The 21,067-nt window shown below is 37.1% G+C and overlaps 1 protein-coding gene across 2 annotated transcripts in view; it reads right to left on the bottom strand.

Moving 5' to 3' along the window:
• Positions 1-19,961, bottom strand: part of jak1 (Janus kinase 1) — a 39,146-nt gene extending 19,185 nt beyond the window's left edge. Inside the window, exons 1-5 of one of the 2 annotated variants that reach the window (XM_088927794.1) lie at positions 19,694-19,961; positions 4,248-4,453; positions 3,349-3,472; positions 1,047-1,200; positions 510-667 (exon numbers count right to left, since the gene is read on the bottom strand). In XM_088927794.1, coding sequence (XP_088783920.1) covers positions 510-667; positions 1,047-1,200; positions 3,349-3,472; positions 4,248-4,446 — 635 coding nt within the window. In that variant the 5' untranslated portion in view covers positions 4,447-4,453; positions 19,694-19,961. The remainder of the gene's footprint in view (positions 1-509; positions 668-1,046; positions 1,201-3,348; positions 3,473-4,247; positions 4,454-19,693) is intronic. The other variant, XM_088927792.1, reaches the window with a different exon arrangement.
• Positions 19,962-21,067: the final 1,106 nt, after the last annotated feature.

Here is a 21,067-nt window from a genome sequence, read left to right as displayed (position 1 = left end):
AACCAGGTGCCGCGACAATAGGTATTCTGTATATAATTCATACAGTAAATACCACAGGCTCCTTTAATTGTAATTGCTCTATATGCATCACAGATGTGAATTCTTAAATTTGTCAGCAATGACAATCCCCTTAAATCCTTGTGGATTACTTTAAGGTCATTATCGTGTAAGGGGAGATTGAATAAAGAGGACTATGAGAAAAAGAAGACCTGAAGACAACAGCACAAGAGAGGACAGTAATTTTATGTCTAGACTGCCTGAGCCCTTACTTCACCCTCACGGAAAAACCTATGTAACAGCTAGTCAGGATGGGCCAGATGCTGTAACATTATTTTGGTATTATTTCCTTGCGACATTCTCATCTGAGCTCTTTGAACATTTAATAAAGGCTGAGAAAACCTAAAGGGCTGTTTGCATCCAAGACTTCCCTTGGTTTGTTTCGTGTAAAACAAACGAGCCTAATTATTTCACGATCCAACCCATCCTGTTAAGCGGCAGGAAGCTCTTACCTGGTTTCTCCCGCGCTCCCTGCCATGCTCTTTCTCATGGTATGATGTGTAATGGCAAGCACGGCCATCCCCAGACACTCGTTCTCAATGTCATGGGTTTCGTTCTCATTCTGAGGGCTCCGGACAGGAGCCAGACCCTTGAGGAAGTCATACTGGCCCTGAGAGTGAGAAGAGCACCACAAGAACAAAACATCAGACACCGGCAAAACCAGGGAATAAAATCAGTCAGTGCGTTATTCCCTATGCCACGTTCATGGCTGTTTTAGTGTCCCATTAGCAGGAATTCCCGACTGGAAAATTCAAATTGAAAAGCACGTCCAAGCAGTCAAACGCTCGCCTTTGTGGAATTACCCTGAGCTGTGAAAGAACAACCCAACTGAAAGGGACTCCCCAGGAGGCCAGGAAACAGAATCTTAGCCACGAATGAACGAACAATCGCACAAGAAAACCTATTCTTGCCATGCTTTTTACAAAGGGGAACACTTCCCCTTTGTGGCTTTTGTTTAAAGGTAGTTCCTGTGCACATTCTTATTTTACCTGTGCGAACAAGTACTCCAAGGAAGCTGCGTCGAGGAGAGGTGTGCCTTCGGGGACTTTCTTCAGGCCATATTCGGTTTTCTGCTTGTGCAGAGAGTGTCTCCAGACCAGCGATTCATTCTCATTAGTCCCATGCCAATTGGAAAAGTAGAACCTGCAGTAAGGACAATCACTTTCAGCCTCTATACACACTACAACTCCGATCAGACTTTACATTTTTATTTGCAGATGTGGCTGACATTTTTCATCCAAAAAAATCAGTTGGTTGACTGAGCCATGTTTTACTTTTTCTGTAGCTGGCTAATAGTCTAATGCCATTATACAGCCTGTGCTTTTTTTTTACTTGAGTTTCACATTCAATTTCATATTCTCTCCTCTTATGGGTTATCCTCAGTTAATCTGAACGACTGCAGTATCAACAGCTTGGAGCCTGATCTTGTCAGTTCTCACAAGGTAAGACCAATTCTGTTCCATCCCACTACTCTCAATCTCAGTACTGGGATGGGAAACCTCTAAGGAACAATAGGTTGCTGCTGTTAGTAGACCAGTAGGTGGTGCTCTTCGCTCTGTAGCTGAATATGGAAACCAGTATGGTGGCTGGAGACAGTGTGATATACAACCTGCCATCCTTCAGATGAGACATTAAACTGTTTGAAATGAGATCCTGTCTACTTAGTCATTTAAGACCGTGTCACTTAAGAGTAGCAGTGTTTATCCTGGTTTCCTGACTAAGTTCTATTCTTATTCTCTATTCGTATTCCCTCGTTTCCTCAACTAATTCAACTCGTAAGGCATTTTCTCACTTATTCAGTATGTGATAAGTATGTCTGGCACATAATGGCTGACATGCATCTCCCAGGTGGGTCCTGCACATGAATTGCACCCCTTCCTACTGTATGTTTGAAGTGCTCAACAAAAGCAGGTGATTATTATGATAAATCAAAAACACTGCTTCGCCTTTTGAGGGTAAACTACAATAACTAGAAACCTGTACTTGAGAGCAGCTGCTTTCACCAGTAAGTCACAGTAACGAGCGTGAAAGAAATATATTCCATCTAAAAAAAAAACTATTCATTTAGTATACGTATGAGTGTTTGTATTTCAGAAAAATTTCTATTGTGACCAGATAAGGATAAAAAAGAATAGAAAGTGTTATTTTAGGTTTTCCACAGAATAAGGGAATTCCCTGCTGACTGTGTGCTTAGGGGACTGTGTCTACAGATTGTGTAATTCTACGTTTTATTTTCTTTATGCATTTATGGAGCTGGAGGCAAGGCTCTACCTGTTCTACAATATTGACTCATTGTGCCTTTTTGTAACATGACTCCGAGAATTGTTTCTGGGTGGTGCTCACCACAAACAGTCCTCTACAAAATGAAACCTGACTGTTTCGGGGTTGAATTTTCAGATGCTTAAAGTCTGTGAGACCTGCCTTTGCAGTTAGTGCATTACTGCTGTCCTTGTCCATAAAGCCTTCGCTGAACTTAACCTGACTTTTCTTTTTCGCTTAGCACTGCTGCCACAGCAGAGAATCACTGTAAACAGGAAGTTCCGAATTCAAGAAAAGGTTTTGCTTCGCCACAACACAGAATACACTGGTGCAGGTTAACCGTGACATGTTTGTTGACACAACAGGCACATGCAAATATGAAGGTGTCGAGTACAAAACGTAAAACACCAGAGTCTGGAAGAAGTGAGTGAACAAAACAGACATGAGTATCATACGCAACTGCACAATCACCACCGGAAACAAATTTCGCAACAGTTTTCTTACAAAAAATGTATTACTTAAGTTTGGAGCACATACACAGCATACATATTTAGACATGTATTTTCACATTTTCTTTTGGATATTTAAGGATTGTTCTCTTTGTAATGACCTAGAAACCAGGATGCTGTATCCAGCCACTGGCCTTGCCACAGTGCTCTGGCACAGTGATTTGCACCTGATAATAAACTGGAGTCTCCACAACTCCCCACTGTGGACAACTGTGTGCTAACATTGTGACAATCACTAACTACAGCTGGAGAGTCAAGCTGAGACTCTTCCCTCGAAGCACAGCCTAACCAGTGCCTCCACTACGGTGATATTTTCTTACATCAAGGGACAAAACCATCATACACATAACGGACAACTGCAAGAAAGAAGAACTATAACGATCAAGATAAAAAAAGTACAGTCAAGATCATTTTCAACTTCTGTGAACTCATTTCAGTATTGTGTTGAATACAAGGCCGATTAACTTCCCCATTCCTGATAAGGCGTTTTTTCCCCAAATACCTATTTAACGTTTAGACTCACCTCATCCGATAATGTAACTTTATTGCTGTGCCCTCGTCAATTGTGAAGGTGTGATTTGGTGGGTACCAAATGTTTCTGCTTTCTTCATAGAGGGCAAAGAGGTTATGACACAGTGGAGAAATGCCTGTTGAAGGAAGCAAGTTGTTTTTTTTAAACACCCCCAAAATACTTTAATTTCAACAAGGTGTCTTTCACATTGCTTTACTCACTCACAATCCTGAAAATCTGTTGATGAAAAAGAGGTCAAACTTGTAGGTTTTTGTTTTAAAACAGTCTACTTGCATATTGGTTGCCTGCTGAAACTGTATTTCTGCATATACAGTACTTCTGCAAATCTCACTTCTCTCTCTCCATATTGACAGTCACTCAGGTTCTAAAAATAAGGACACTTCCATCCAGGCATGAACCTAGCAGTCTTCACAAGGAAATTCATTGCATTTTGGCTTTCTTGTCCGTGCTACAAAGAAAATGGGCCTCTGTCTCAAATTGCAGAAGCCCCTCATAAGATTCAACCACACAGAAAATAAACAGAACTAGATCACAGAGTCAGCACTTCCAGTAGTACCATGTTCAATCAATTCATTTCTATGATTTCATTTGAATGTCAAGAGAGACAAAATATTTCTAAAGCATAGCTGCTTCCTCATTTCTGAAGCAGGACTAATTAAATGGTCAGAGGATCTCCAGTTGGATGTTGCCTATGCTGAAAATGTTGTTAATGTTGCATGTGGCTTTTTATAGTAAACTGTATGCAATGCTTGAACCCACTTAAATATGTAACTCACAGCTGAGAAAGAGTATGAAAAGTCATTCAAACAAATGCTATAAACGCCCCCTGTTGTGAAAGCTAAAAGTGTAGTGTGAAGGTTTACAAGACAACAAATGTAAAACATCCTTACCACACTTTTTAGCTGCCTCTATACATAAATCTTCAACTAAATAACTTCCGCTCAGGTACTCCAGCTGATGACTGTCACACAGATAGAAATGGATCTCTAATCCTTTCATGGGGGTGGAAATGATGGCCTCAGTTTTTTTGGTCTTCCTCATTTTGCCACACAATTGCCTCCCCAGTTCCATCGCAGGTATTCGTGACATCCAGACCCTGGAAAGCAGCGACACATACAATAAATCAGCAGCCAGCAAGGGCTGATCGATACATTTATTGAACAGGTTATCTCCTCTGCACATCCTGGGTGGTTGGCCTGAAATCTAAGTTCATAAAATCGATCCTGAAAGAACTCGCCACTTCCTTGAAATCGTAGTACTGTACTGTACTATGTATCTTACAGTAAAATGCCCATCTGATTACGCGATACGAGAGATGGATTCTTAAGTTTCATAGTAACACACACTTCAAGTATGCCAACTCAGCAATGACTAAAGCATCTTCCAGCCAGTTGCGGAAGAGAAAACTTTAGCTGAACAAACAGATCAAACCAGATACTGCTGTAGGAAATGAGCAGTTCCTTCCTTGCCAACCTAATAAAATTCAACAATATGAATTGTGCTCAACACTCAACCATGAACAAAGGGTCAGATTCAAGAAACTAAAAAAAAAAACTCATGCCTGATCCGTTTGCTTTTATCTTTACTTAGCTCTAATTAGATATAAAAAGAAGCATACTGTAAATATGAGATCATAACGAACATTTAAAGCCTTCCTTTTTTACCATAACGTTGGATTGGTAAGAAATGTACATCTGTATAATGTTTATATGTAATTGATATTGACATCTTGTCCCTAGTGAACCCAAGGTTCATCCAAGAACTGAAGGCTTTGTAAATGTTTGGTGAGATAGGTTTGGCTTATCCTGCATGGTTAATGAGTAGTCTCCTGGCCACAGGACAAAGAGGCTTGGACCCCTCTCAACAGAAGTGAGCTAAGGGATCTCTTCAAGGTGGCGTGGAGTGGGTGGAGGAAGGAGACAAATGCAAAGGGAGTTGTTTATGTTTGATATATAAAGTTCATTTTCTTAATGATGGTGATTAGGTACAGTTGTGTGTGATGGACTTGTCCTTGTGATCCCTATTGAACTTCAGTTAATAACTTCTATTTCTTCTTAAAAACCAGATGACTTCAATTCCACATGTGCCTTTATGCCTTTATCTCTGCTTAGTTCTAATTAGACATAAAATGCCCCCACTGGCATGAGGTATCTCGAAAGAAAGTAGAACACAAATTTTCTAATCTATTACAGTGGAATTCAACATTGTTTAACATGATGAATTTAACTGGTCATATCAGCAACAAGGGAAAATAAATATTACTAAACAGAGCTGCTGTGAACAAAAAGGTTCTGTTTCAAAAACTGTAACCATGACAACCCCGGCATGGGAATCTGGTTGTATTCCACTCTTAAAGTGGAATTTCTTTAATCTCCTTGAAGAAACGGTATGTTACTTAGGTAACCAAACATAATAATGGAAGATCACATGAAAAGAAACAGCTTGGATATTCTGTCCTGTCTGTTAAGTACAAATCTGCTAAAATCCAGCCCTATGCAAATCATTAGATTAGGGCTAATAAAGTGACTGACTGTAAGATCTCATATGCAAAGTTGACGGCTCAGCTCATTTGCCCTATCGGTGATGTGATGCATATGTGAGGTACAGGAACACAATTACCTAAGGGACAGAGGAAGATTTGAAAATACAGACAAGGAAATGGTACTGTAGTCAGAAGTCTGAATAACAGATCCGCAAATGATATTTTCATAGATGAGTCACTCTTCCAGCTCTTTAACCCCTCTATTTTATTAACATATTTTTTCATCTGTGGTTTACTATATCCAGTTTGAAAAGCTTCTGTCAAACCTTCGGTGAACACCTAAAGTGGGAAGTTTTCATGGTCACCCACAGGAAACGCAATCTTCTTATATCAGGCTACAGTTCAAAGGACAACATACACCTCTCTGGTGAGCACATTTCAGTTACAAGTGAAGAGACGCAAGCCTCCACTGCAGTGAAAAACCTCAAGGGTTAAACAGAAAGCCATCAAAGGCATGGGGTTAAAACAACGTAGAGTTTTGCAAGTCACAAAATTGAGCATTTGACGTAGTTGGTCTTGTAACAAAAGTAACAAAAATCATTAAAAAGGCCAAAATATATCTTTTATGTGAATATTCTATTTACAGCAATGCTACCCAACACAGAAGATGAGATTATCATTCAAGTGAGATCCAATATGAGATCATAAGGAAAATCTTAGTCTCCAACCTAAAAAACGATGACTTCATTTCCATGTCTGTTTCGGCACGACCACTGTGGCGCAAACCATTACGAGTATTTGTGTGCAAACCAAGATGTGGTTTTTATAGGAGACTTTAGCTGTCCACACATAGACTGGGAAAAATCCTTAGGACCTATAGGAATGTCAGCATCAGAAACACAAATGATAGACTTGGTTAATGATTTCTTTCCCGGTTTGGCAGAGCACCTACAAGAGGAAATGGTTGTGTTGAGGTGAGTGAAGCATCAGGGAACTGTGATCATAATAGGCGTGCTTTGAAGTATAGTTCCAAACTGTCCAAACTGAATCCAAATCAAAGCTTAACAGTATCAGGAAAGCATACTTTCAATAAACAACAGCATATGGAACATGGAATTGAAGGACAATTCACTTGTTGCTGTTTAAAAATATTCTGATTGAAACACACATCACATTTATCCCTAGAGTGAGAAAAGCAAAAGCTAAATATCACAAATGCTTTAATAAATCTATGAGGAAAAATGTAAGGCACTTGAAATTAATGAAGAAAATAATTCAAATACACCAGGAGCTAGTTCAAGAAAAGGATTCAAATTTATTACAATCAACATCTAAAAAAGGATACTGAAAAGGCTAAAAGAGAGAGACTGAATGGAATACTTCAATGAAGGCTAAAAAACCTAATAAAAAGTTATTTCAGTAAGTCAACAGCAAAAGACTCAAATAGGCCCAGGCAAAATGTATCTGGTAAAATAATGGATCTTGATAAACAAAAGGAAATGACTGTCAACGACTTCCTCATTGAGGTGTTCAACAAGGAAAATAAAATCAAAACATTTCCTAGGCAGTGTGAGGTCATACTGTAGTTCTTCACTTAATAGTATTAACATAGAAGAGGAAGACGTATCTAGGATAATAGAACTCAAGATTAATACCTTTAAATCTCCAGGGTTTGGTGATATCCTGCCAACTGTACTTAAGGAAACTAAATATTTATTAAGCCCTTTGATGCAATTCTTCCAGAAGTCACTCAAGAAAGGGGTAGTGACCATGGACTGGAGAATTGCTAATGCAATGCCCATCCTTACAAATGGCAACAGACCTGAACCAAGTAATTAGAGACCAGTAGGTCTGACTTCTATTATGTGTAAGAAGTCAGGGAGACAACTATTAGAACTAAAATAGAGGATCACTTAGGCTGTTTGGAAATAAGATCCTGGGGAATAGTTCAAATAGATTTAGACAAGGTACTTCTCACTTGTCTCTCTCACTGTCGTCTTAGAGTTCTTTAAATAAACAACAACAGTAATGGACATAAAGCACACAATATGTATATTTAGATCTTGAGAAGATTTTAGCTAAGGTTCCCAATAAAAGATTCTCAAATTACAGGTGGAAGGAATTTGGAGAAAATGTGTATGCTGAGACTGATTTGGATCATGGAGAAAAGCAGACAGTGATGTAATTAGAGGTAATTAGAGAAGTACCACAACTGGGACCACTGCTAGGATCATTGCTTGTCCCAATTTACATCAATGATCTGGATATTTTCTGGTATAGTTAGTAAAGCAGGTAGGTTTGCAGACAATATCAATTTATGATGATTAGCAAACGCTGTAGAGGCGGCAAACAGAATTCAGGAAGATTTAGATCAAATTCAACACTGAGCAAACACCTGGCAGATGATGTTTAAAAATATAAACTATACATATAAAATGTTGACACATCACGTAAATATATATTTTTTAAAAGCTTGAATATACAGTAAACTAATAACTCATTTTGAATGTAGTGAACTGTTCTGTTCTGTCTTCACAAAATGTATGGTTACTTGCATTGTTAAGCGCCTTGGGGCAACCTTGTTGTGAAAAGCGCTATATAAAAATAAACTGAATTGAATTGAATTTCTAAAGTTACTACAGTGTCAACTGTGAAACATAAATCAGGAGGCACAAGTGGAATTTACTGGATGTGGACGTGGATTAAACCTTGAGAACTTCTTTACAAAGTGTCATGGGGGTATGGAACAAAGTACTCAGTCATGTTGTTGAAGCTGATACCCTGGTTTCTTTCTAGAAACAGCTGGATGAGATACTCTGATCAATTACAGTAGCTACTAACAATCACACTGGCTAGATGGGCTGAATGCCTTCCTCTTGTTTCTAATATGTTCTTATATCAGTATTAATGCAACGTGATTGCTAGACAAGTCATGTTTGTGGAAAATATTGGATCTATAGTAAATTGAAATGTACACTGATAAAATCGTACTTCTTTTTCAGTCAACTGCCAAATATAAATGACCCTTGTTATAGAAGAATCCATAACTATATACATTGCAATCCTATTTTAGAAATAGAATGATCTAACAAGTAATATTATATAATCTAAACGCAAACTAATATGATGAATACAAAGTGATGACTGAAAATTAGTGGTTAAGTTTGTGGTTTGCTGAGATCTCAATGTACAAATTGTGCCAAATCAAAAATCAGTGAGTTAAAGGATGAATGGTTAAAGAATTTGTGTGTAACTTTAGTACAGGGGACCCCAGTTCTGGTCCTGGGGGGATGGTGTGACTGCAGGTTTTCTAGATCTCTTTCAAGTATCAGCACCTGAAGGCCTGGCAGAAGCAGGTAAATTGATCTAATTGAGGTAACAATGAGCTGATTAAGGTCCTTGCAAGATGGGTTGGAATTATAATCCACAGAGTTACCAGCATTCCAAGACCAGTACTGCCTTCCTCATAAGGAGATCAGTGGTACAGTAATGTAACTCCAACTGATACTGTCCAATTTCTATCCATCAACTGGTTTTCAGTACAAAAGCATGCTTTACTTTGAACTGCTAGCAATTTGAGAATATTTTAATCTGGACTGAAAACCTGTAGACACACTGGCTTTCCAGGTTCTGGACTGAGGCATTTTCATACCAGAAATTGACACATCAACATATACTGAGAAACCTTGCCACTCCCTCCCTGCTTGTATTATTAATGATATTTGCCAAGTTTCAGATCAATTGGTTCTGCAATTCTTGAGAAGAAGATTTTCACATTTAAATCAGGCCAATATATACGCAGATACAAGAAGCACATCTCTGTATTTCTATCAGTGAATAGAAAGAAGAAATAAAGAACATTTCTTACAGTCACTGCATGCTTCTATATTTGGACCCCTGAAAAACAGAAATCTTTACTATTAGGTTAGGCCTTCAGAATTGGGAGCCCAATATTTATGCAAATTACAAGACCTAATACGTAAGACGTAAAATTTAACGTAACACGTAAAATGGTCTCTTATTTAGAGTATATGATGAGATTTAAAAGTTCTAAGTTAAGCTTAAAACAAAAACTCTCTTCAATTTTGCATTTCTGTAGCTCTTGGCTCAAGTTAATAGCTCAATTCACTGTTTACTGACCCGAGATTAAGTAAGAAATAGTGTCTCATCATTTGTTACATTCCAGTTTGGGTCTTTCAAACTTAACTGTTCAGCAGTCGCTGCCTGACTGATGCCTAAAAACTAATAAAGAGCATCCAACAGTGTTCTTACATTATTTTTTTCTAATAAATTCAGGCGGGTTTACATAATGGCTTCAAATCTTAGAGACACGTAGAGTGGAAGTTTGCGTTAAATGTCGCAATCAGGACTGACCTTTTCAAATGGAACATTGTTTGGTGTTGCTTCAGAATGTGGGTACTCCCTAGATTGTATGATTCATCACAACAGACCAGCTGCCTAGTGGACATTGCATCGGACAGCAAAAAAAACTGTTTTTAATATATTGTGGTTTGTCATGTCATTCGCCAAACCACTTTATACCAGACGGTGTCGCGGGAAGCCAGAGCCTACCCAGCAAGCAACGAGCGCAAGGCAGGTACACCCTGGACGGGGCAGCACTCAATCGCAGTTTAATATTGTAACGCAACGGGGGCTCAGGCGGGCGCCCTTGCCGCATTAGGTCGGCCCCCCACCGTCGGGGGCTCGAACCCGGGAGTCCCGCGTCACTCAACAGGGACCCAGCCCGGTGAGCTAAAGAGAGATCTCTCAACAGTCCAGTAGCTGTAGTCCTGCTCACAGGGAAGGGCGGTGACGTCACCTGCTCTGGTACGCCGGCTCTTACACAGTACCTGTCGGCCGTAAGCATTACACTCTCCCCTGCTTAAATCGCCGTCCCCGGCGAAGGGCTATCCCACCCCGCTCCTGGCACCAATGTAGCGTTTTCAGATTCTTTTCAGAATAAAGGACCAGTGGAGACGCGATTACCAAACCAAGCGCTAGCTTTATTCATTAACAGCCACACAAAACCATACACAGGATCTACCGCACATGAGAAGAATGATGGAACATGTACACATCGTTAGGGTGGTAATTACTTAACAACACGCTATACTTTTATAAGACTACACAGGGCACTAGAACTACTAGGACATTATTTACACAGGTAGGGTCAGCCGCTGGTCATCGTGCTGACCCTCAGACTCTCCCCGGCTACCACTCCCAGCATGCCCAGCGGTACTAAGAGCGCCTAGGGGCGCTTCCTCCTCACCACCAGGCGAGGGCGTTACAATATGTTGTATATGGCAGAATTCATTATGTGGTAACATTACATAAGTTCTAATACTTGCCTGTCAGAACTTAAGCTTTAGAGGAAACCATGTACTGTACCTCCTTTTATAAAAAAAATGTGGGAATGAGTTTTTCAAGTGATTGTTCATCACACACAATGTTAATGTGTCATTCCTGGTTTAAAGGTATGGGTGTTAAATATTATGGACATACCCCACAATCCATGTTGAGAAAGTTTATTAGAAAATATATATATATATGACTCAGCACTGCTGGTAAAGGTTATTTTTTGCATTTATTGTCACACTGTGGCTCATCAACACTGGGAAAAAGAAATGCAATCGAGTAAAGATGTATTTCTCATAAACGAGTAACCTTCCATTATAAGTCATACTATGATCGTTTACTTGCTGTATTATTGGTCCCTCTGATACATTAAGTAAAATGCCTTTAATGAGCATTAAAAAACATAAGGTACTGTGTGTACTATAGTGGTTTTGTCTTTTATAAACCACAAATAATAGGACAAAGAGCACTAAGCTTCGACTTCCTTAACTGCAGGAACTCACAGCTCAGAAACTGCTGAACCTAAATGTATATGATGTCTACCTGATAAAAACAGTGCAAATTATACCAAAATGGGGTTGATCACTACAACGTACATTATCATCTTAATCCAGGTATATCATGCGGTACGTAACTAGGAAAAGTACAGATCTAAAAATGCTGACATTGAAAATAAGTCAGACAACAACTTTGGCAGTGCTGTCTGACTAACCATGACCTACTGTAAAATATCTGAATTGGTGGACTTTTTCTGTGTGTGGATAAAAGCAAGGTTTAATAACGTGTTGCAGCAGTTTGCCTCCTCCACCAGAGTAGAGTTTCTGGTGCTGCTCAACAGTGTTAGAGTGCTAAAGAACTTTTCTTTACAATGCACTAAAACTAAACTGAAATGGAAATGGAAATGGAAATCTCACAAATGCTCTTTCAATACATACATAGTTACAATTAAAAGCAAACTCATAATAACCTCCCTCTTCTAAACTGAACATTTTGTAACTGTAAGAACCAAACAAGTTGATCTAATCTGCATCATCACAGTTAAATTCTAAATGTAACTATACATTATTCATATTTGTCTCGTCTTTGGTCTAAACTTTACTCATTGTCATCTTTCATCACACCACAAGTGGTACAGAAATCTTTAATTATAAATTATGATAGAAATGAGAAGTTGGTTCATCTTTCCTTTGTGTGACAAGTCAAAATGAATTGAAAGTTAAAGACTAAGGTTAAAAATGACATGCTAATTCATATTCTCTTTTATTATCTATCTGCTTAGCAGATACCAGGGCATCTTAAAAGGTCAACAAAGATCAAAAGCTTTTATGTTAGAGTATTAGCAGTTTAAGATTAATTTTAGCATGTGGCTGGGGATTATTAAAAAACTGAGCCAAGCAACGTCTGCTTTTTCAGTTTTTGCTTTCAAATACCTTTAAATCATGGACTGTAATTTGTGTAGCTTCTGTGGTGATTTTAACATTTTGAAAATTTGAAACAGTTCATAAGTTATTGTTTCATTAACCTAGATTTTATTCTTATACCAATGGATGTAATTTGGCTGTCTTCTTCTAAGTATTATAAGCATGGCATTTTATCCCACAAAATCACAGCACTTCCAATTGTAAAAAGGAGTTTTGTGTTTTTTTTTTTTGCTTTTCTTTAAATCCAGGCACTCCTGCAGGCAAATATAGGGACATATAGTTTTATTTTTTCAGCTTTAAGTATTACTATTTTTGAAGAGATACAGTACCCTCTCTGCACAAGTAAAGCTAGCTGCCCAGAAAGCAGCAGTAAAATGATAAAACCTTCTTGCCTCTCAACCATCCCATCAGCTGGCTAAATGAGTAACACACCCTATTGAAAACCACTATACTACTGAAAACACTACTGGGCATATGCTGTACAATACCTGGAAAAACTATGCTCAGCGCATGTGTAGGAAAGAAAAACGTGAATCATTTCACAAGTCACAAAAGCAGCTTTGGGTGTAAAATGTTAAGCTTTCAGCCTGTGAAAGATTGTCTGAGAATCCATCTTAAAAGCCAAGACTTTTCTGCAAAACACACACACAAAAAACCCACCAAACTGCTATTGCCACAGATTTACCGAAAGATTCATAATCTTTGCTTCAGTTCACTTATAGAATCACAGCCTTTTCATAATTTCCTTTAACTATTTATACTACACGATGCACACCTTAAGACAGAAAGTATTTTCAAAAAGAAGAAATGACCCACCTATAAAAAATATTTATTATCCAGTATTTATAAAACCACAAAAGAGCACTTTCAAACCAATAAAAACATATTTATATTTTTTTCAACTGCGCTACTGCAGTGACTCAAATGAATAGTCCTATTAGTCCTAGACCCCCCCAAAAAATGCTTGTAATGAAAAATCAATATCTAAATTCATAAATAAATTAATAATTAATAGAAAAAAAACGATTTTCTCAGAAAAAAAACTTGAGGTGTAGTAATAACACTGCATTAAATACAATACTGCCACAGATGTGTAATTTTAGTACCACTGGTAGTAGTGAAATACCACTTTAGTTTTGTTTCTTTTATTTTTCAAAGTGAAAACTCTTATTTTTATATCAGCACGAAAGTTGTCATTTCAGGATTTCTTGCCCTTTCTCTATGGCACCACAGAATGGTTAACCACACAATTCCTCAAGCAGTTTTAATAGGTGACTATATATTATATGCTAATAAAGGTGGCCTTCAAAATATAAACGACCAAAAATGGAAAAAATAGTCACACGTAAAAAAACAGAAATGTGATAAGGTCACGGATGAGCTAAGAAATGCAAAAACATATGTGTTGCCCCTTCTCTGTGGCACAGAAATAGAATTGGCCTCATCATTACACCCTGAGCATTTACCTGTGTTTTCCAGTCACATTTGACTATATCATGACAATATCACACTCTAGAAACCCCCTAGGCTTTTAATAAACATCAGACTTCATTTTGGGAGAAAAGGAAAATGAATAAAATGAAAGCAAAGCTTCATCTTGTTTTATATCTCTGGACAAAGACTGCACTAAGATTAATTTTAGGATTGATTAATTTTAGTCCAATATTCACATTTCTCAAAATTACTATCTGTAAATCTATATGAATATGCTGAATTACCTCCTCAGAAAGGGAAAAAACAGAGTAAATATTATCACTTTTATTTGTATCTCCTATATTTAAATTCAATTCATTTTTGTCATTTGTTTTTAGGGCTTTTGACCTTGAAAAGGATACATTGTGTTTCTGTATGAAATGTTTGCATAATTAAAACATTAACCTAATCCATTAACCTGATAAGATCCATGTGTCCTTTTAAAAACCATGTAAATGTACAGGTAAAAAATGTAATGTAAATATCAATTAAACATAAGTAATTAAAATTATAATGAATAATCACTTACAGGGTCCTTTTTTTGCCCATTTGACTTGGATATTATGGAACAAACTAGTTCTTTATTAGTAAGTATATATTAAATATAATGATGATGAAACACGGTTAGATAAAACACAGGCACCAAAAATAGTGTTTTTTTCAGCAAACCTTCACTCTTAGAGCTACAAAAATAAAACATATCTTTACTCAAAATATCTTTATTTCTGCAAAGTCCCAATGACAGAAATCTTGATGGTGTCTCTTGGGAGTCTACTACATTCCCCTATGATATGACAATACTTTCAAACACTGGAATCCAGCCAATATATCTGTATTTATGAGCAGAGGCAGGAATAATGCAAATTTAATGTCAGCTGATTACAATGTGGACGCTCAATCAAGACTAATAAATGATGCAACTAACCGACATTAAGTTCTGATAGTAAGATAGTGCAAGGAATATCTCAGATATTTTCAAATAATAATCTGTCTTGATATTGGTTTACACGATGTCCTCAAGCATATGAATACTTTACAGACCTACAGTATATAAAGTGTCATACCTACCTCTACCTTCTCATACCTACTGTCATACCTTCTCATTTGCCTGACCCATGGCCTTCATCATTTCAAAGTCATACAGACACTCCTCCACTGGCATAGGAAATAATGACTAAAACACATGCATTGAAAAAGGATCTTTAATGCCAGTGCATAGGAGGCCTTCCTATCCATGGATAAGGTATGATATGAAGGGACAGATAAGGAACTTCAGAATTGGTGGAATCTTTTTAAAAGACTCGTTAGTTTCCAGTTTTCAATGTCTGCAAATCAGAATGAATTAAGGTGCTCTTTAAAAAGAGCAAATGGAAATTGGAATGTAATATCCCAGGATCACATTTAGCAATTGTGAACAACACACACAAACATTACAGAAATGTTCTTGTCTCTAAAGAGCTCAAGGACAAACCAATTATTTACTTCTGTTCTGTCAAAGATAAACGTGACCAAACCCAGTCATTGTAGTCCAGCCACACCCTGAATAATATCACTTTCAATAACCACGTATCCAGTTCAGGATCATGGGGGAGCTGGAGCCTATCTCAGGAAGCATTCAGCCCAAGGCAGGGTCGAACCCTAGAACAAACACCTGTCCATCACAGGTCACGCAATGACGCAACATGCCCACCCTCACACCAGGGCCATTTTTGTTTAAGCCATTTAACCATGACAACTGGATAGGGAGGAAACCCACACAAACATGGGAAGACCATACAAACTCCACACAGACAGCACCACTGGAACTGAACCCAGAGTCTGCTGCAAACCACTGCGTCACTAGGCTGCCCTCCCTAAATTATTAAAGACATTATACTTGGACTAGACACATAATTTTCAAACATCCATCAGATTGAAGACTATACAAGCAGCCAAACAAAAACATCAGGACACAACACTGAAATTTTAGGATGACTGAAAAGCCTGTACCGTTTTCTTAAAACTCTTCAATTCATGAAACTCACAGAAGATTGAGACATTTCTTACACTGATCAAATGTCTGACACTTTTAGAGAATGAAATCAAATGAATCTGCAATCAAGGGCATCAAGGGCATAAGAAAGCTTTTTTTTTCAGAAAGTACTGATAATATTGCTTCACAACCTTATTTTCTTTGCAGGTTTTTCTACCTTCCTGGTATCAATTCAGTAAAACACTAAACAACTGGAAAAAAAGACACAAATCTATACCATGGTTATTCACAACAGTATGGACTGCACTGCTAAGAAACACACATGGAACAATTCTCAGACTTTTTAAATGACTTTCATTAATCCATTTAGACTTATGCTAAATAAAGCTGATAAAAAATGTACTGTACATCACTTATTATTTACTAGAGAAGATGTAACACCGGCTCCTGCCTATAGGGTTTACTGTTCGAGACGGGGTGTTATACATGCTCTTTTTAATTGGTTAAACAACATCCTCATCGACGACGATGACTACTACAATGAGCATATGGTTACTCTCCGCAGAAGACGACTCATTTTATAGTAACACGATGATACAAACATAATAATATATACGAGTCCAACAGGCATATGTAAGTCTGCTGCGTTTCTGCTTTCCACTGAACTGTATGAAATTCGCACAAACCTCTGTGTTTTGCAAACGCATTTGGGATAATACTTGTGAATTTTTAAAACATAATTGAATGTTTATCCAGTACTAAGAAAATAGATACTCCCCTTTCAAATCTCCAAGAGCAGACATTTTATCGAACAACTTAAAACTGCGTTTAGGAGATGCACGTAGCGGATTATATAAACAGATGATATAAATACATTTCCTATAGTAGACACTAAGCACACCTTGTAGCCTAAGGTACTTATTTACAGATAAACGCAAAAAAACAATATAGACTGCCATTTATTTGGGAGGGACAGACTCTCTTCATAAAACAGACAGCCATTAAATGAAAACGATACATTTCTATTGAAAAGACATTGTGCGGTACAAACCAATTTCAAAATGTTTGTTATAATGTTTAAGATTCAGTAACGTGCTCGGGGACATGGATTCGAGACGAAAACTAACTTTATATACGTATTGCTTTGTGCAGTTCTCGAAGCAAAACGTATAACGCGCAGAACCTGGTTAAAAGAAATGAGCCTTAGCGGAGGTGACGTCATATGCCCAAATTAGGGATGAGAGACGCTTCTTGAATATTAATCAAAACCCGAATATTATAATGTCAGCAGGTGAAAAAACTAACACGGTAATGCAGAAAAGCTGTGAAGAGGTTTAAGTAATGATTTTTATTTGTTTTCTATTCGTGGGGAGAGAGATCTAAATGTTGGAATTACAGAACACAGTTATTTCATGGCCTAACAGTGACGCCCTCTATTTTATAACCTATCATCTTATCTATTTAAGCACATTTTAGTAGTCATTCAGCAGGCAACAAGAAGTGCAGCTATTGTGAGTTATTAGATCATTTACTGTACAAAAGCCTCGAGATCAGTGTTTCTGTAATTCATCTTTATTAGCATTCTCATAGAGGTGAACAATTTAAAACATTCTCAATTTAAACCTACTCAATAACGAAACGACTTTTCACATCATATAACCACCTGTAGCCAAGAGTTCACTGGTTACCGACGTTTTGTGTAATACTCATGACTGTCTCTAGTTATGCTCAACTGCGTGAATGTGAGCAGATAAATACTTCTGCAACACAGTTGTTTGCATAAAATTACCAAATAAAGGGGATACGGCTTTAATTATTGTTTCACTGGGCTGCTGAAATACCCTACATCTAGTCGGGATATTTTGATTACTTTTATTAAAAGTCTTTAATGCGCACCTATGCTGAATTATACACTACTTAAACCAGAAAACTACACTTATTTTAATAGACATTTGTTATTTTCGTGTATATACCCTGTACGACAGATGTTTTAAGAAGAAACATCGAATTCGTTTATTTAAAGAGGAAAGCAGACTCTAAGAACAAATATCAGTATTTTTTTAATAGTTTAGCTTTTGCTTTAAAAAAAGAGTGAACAGCAAATCGCGCCAGCTTGTCAAACGGGCTGGAGAAAAGGGCAGTTTACGTATCCCAAGTTTACGGCAGCCAAAGCAGAACGGACAAGAATTCAAAGCCCATAAATTACAAGTAAGTCAGAGAAGTAAAAACATACTTTTCCGCGTTAATCGCGAATGACCAGAGTGGGTTGCAACACTGGGTCACCACCTATTGTTAGATTTCCGTTTGTTGAATCAATTTACTCAGAAAACGTTTTTGCAATATCTGCATTATTTTTCGTGCCTAACTATAGGTTTAGCAATTGAATTATTTTAAAATAGAAGAGCGTACTGTGCGTGTGCGTTTCTTGAAACTGTATTTTATCTGATTTTACTTAAGAAATACCAGGTTTAAAGCAAAGAATGTTGCTCTAAAACGGAGCATTGCACAAAAATGTATTGTAAAAAACATCTGAATACAATGCCAAGGGAAATTTTCTCAGATCCTTGCACTGAACTTTTTCAGTACAGCCCATTGAACCCTTTAGTAATAAAAATCAAACGAAGTGTTAAAAACTTTCAGTACTTGAAATTTGCTTCGTGAATCGTTTGTATTGCTTACCGAAGTAGCCCAAAGTTCAGGTTATGAAGAAACTACATACATATTCTGTTGAAAGCTGTTCTCGAGGGAAGGCACACTGAAACAGAGGCCTGTTCTCAGGGTTTTCCCTGACTATTTACATAACGACTCGTTTTTTTATTCTTTATTCCCTCTCGAAGCGCGATAGGGGAAAAAAAGGGGTGTGCTAATCTTAGAATACATTCCTGGAACAGAAGACAACAAAAAATCCTGACCAATAATTTATGAGTAACAAGACATCCCCAATAAAACTAGCGTTAACCTCACTGTTACTTTTCTGTAAAAAAAAGTTTGCGATGAATTATGCTATTCTTCATCACGTAACGTAGATATGCTTGAGTCTCCATTTCTAAAAAAATCTTTATTCTTTAAATTATAATATACAATGTACTACCTAAAATGTTTATTAGCATATTTGGAATACATATTAATCCTTTATCCATTGATCCATTTTGTTGTGACGATTGATCGCAATAAAAAGGATAAAAAGAATTGACACAATAATACAAGTTTTTGGCAAACTTCCTCAGAAGCGCTTCTTACTGTCCAAACTTTAATTGCGACATTTCACTGAAGTCTTCAGCGCATAGAAACAGAAACTCCTGAACTTAGTACAAAGATTTTGAAAGCTTATTGATTATCGGCCTTGTTAGCAACGACTTGTACTTAAGAATTCCAGTTGCTACACGTTTTTACACTTTTATCATTTGTCTTGATACACCGTCTTCGTGTGTCGTGCAGCACGCTTTCCACTCAATTAATCACCACTACTGGTATTTCCCTTAACTGCCCTGCTGGTAGGTAATATAGACTAGCGATTGTTGCCCCTGGACATTACGTATAGGACAAAGTTAAGGATTTGTTACCAAACTTTCAAGTTTAATGACATCTGCGAACAATGAGGTTGTAAAAAAAGAATATTAAGAGACAACTTACCTACTTCCGTATCTGTCTGGCCATTAACAACTCCTCTCGGAAAGGATCGTCAGAAACCTATTTTTTCATACGAGAAGCTGTTTGATGGCGTTCTGATTCTATCAGAACGTGATTAAAAATAAATTCCCCAAAAATGAACCTTCTTAGTTCGGTTCTCCGTACATCCAGCCGATCAGAACTTGTACGTCTTCCACTCCACGAACTCTTCCTGTCAAGAGCTCCAGATTCCCGAAAACAGTGCGTACAGGCTTATGTGTAAGAGATTGCTGATTGGTTCTTTGGTCTTTCAGTCTCTTCGGATATCGACCGGTTTAACCCTGAAGGTGTCAAAGAGTAATGAATATGAAATGTATTAGTCAACAGATCTTATCCAGCCAGGCCCTAGCAGGAAGCAATTTTAATACTTTCTTGTACTTGCACCTACAGTATATATATTCTAGCTGTTATAGCCTGACACAGAATTAACTTTACCTTTGTCTGTGTGTGGTTAAAACTACCAGACCAAAAGATGCAAAGATCAAAGAACTTAACCCCTCATTAGCCAGATCTTTAAAATGGGACCTTTTTAAATAGACACAGACAAATAAAATAATACTTATATACTATGTAATTTTGAGTTTCTCATATTCAGTACTAACATTAGTTAAATTTACAAACTGTTTAATGTCATGAAAATCTGCAGTCCCAAACTTTAAACTCTTTCTGATTAGTTGGTTGTTTTGACTGGTAGAAAAAAACTTTCAGGTAAAACATGATTGATGCTGCTTAATATAAATGAGACAAACTGCAATACTGTCAGTTTGAACAAGCACATTTTATATTGCATGCAATGAGTAAAATAACTACAAATGGTTTTATTTCTTTTAAAGATAACACATTAGTACCTTTTCACATTAAATCACTTCAGTATTTCTTATATTAGTCAGGAGGCATTCACTGTAAAGTTTTCTATACATGTAAAGCTTTCAAAATTCATGGATTCTGTGAAAACGTTAAGAATTTATCTTGATCAGTTAAACAGCAGAACATTTGATTAATATTTTTTACTACGAACATATTAATGCACTAGCATACTTAAGGTATGTTATCAAATAGATTAGCAACATAGTTAGAGAATACAATTTAAATTAATTGTGGCAAAAGACACATTTTTAGGTAGATCTTTCTTTTAATACTTTTTCAGGCATTCCAATTTAGCATTTATATTGACTTAGTATCTGAAAGTAGCTATAGAGATAAAGCTTCAATGCAAAAACAAATACAAAGGAATACAAATTCAATAATAAAGTCTCAGTGAATATACATACATATCTAAGATTTCTGTTTTAATCAGGATATGTTTCTGAAATGTATAGTAAAAGTAAAACTATTACA

The sequence above is a fragment of the Atractosteus spatula genome, chromosome 11 (genome assembly GCF_055471065.1).
Source record: "Atractosteus spatula isolate fAtrSpa1 chromosome 11, fAtrSpa1.hap1, whole genome shotgun sequence".
Taxonomy (NCBI): domain Eukaryota; kingdom Metazoa; phylum Chordata; class Actinopteri; order Semionotiformes; family Lepisosteidae; genus Atractosteus; species Atractosteus spatula.
This window is presented reverse-complemented; position numbering and strand designations above follow the sequence as displayed.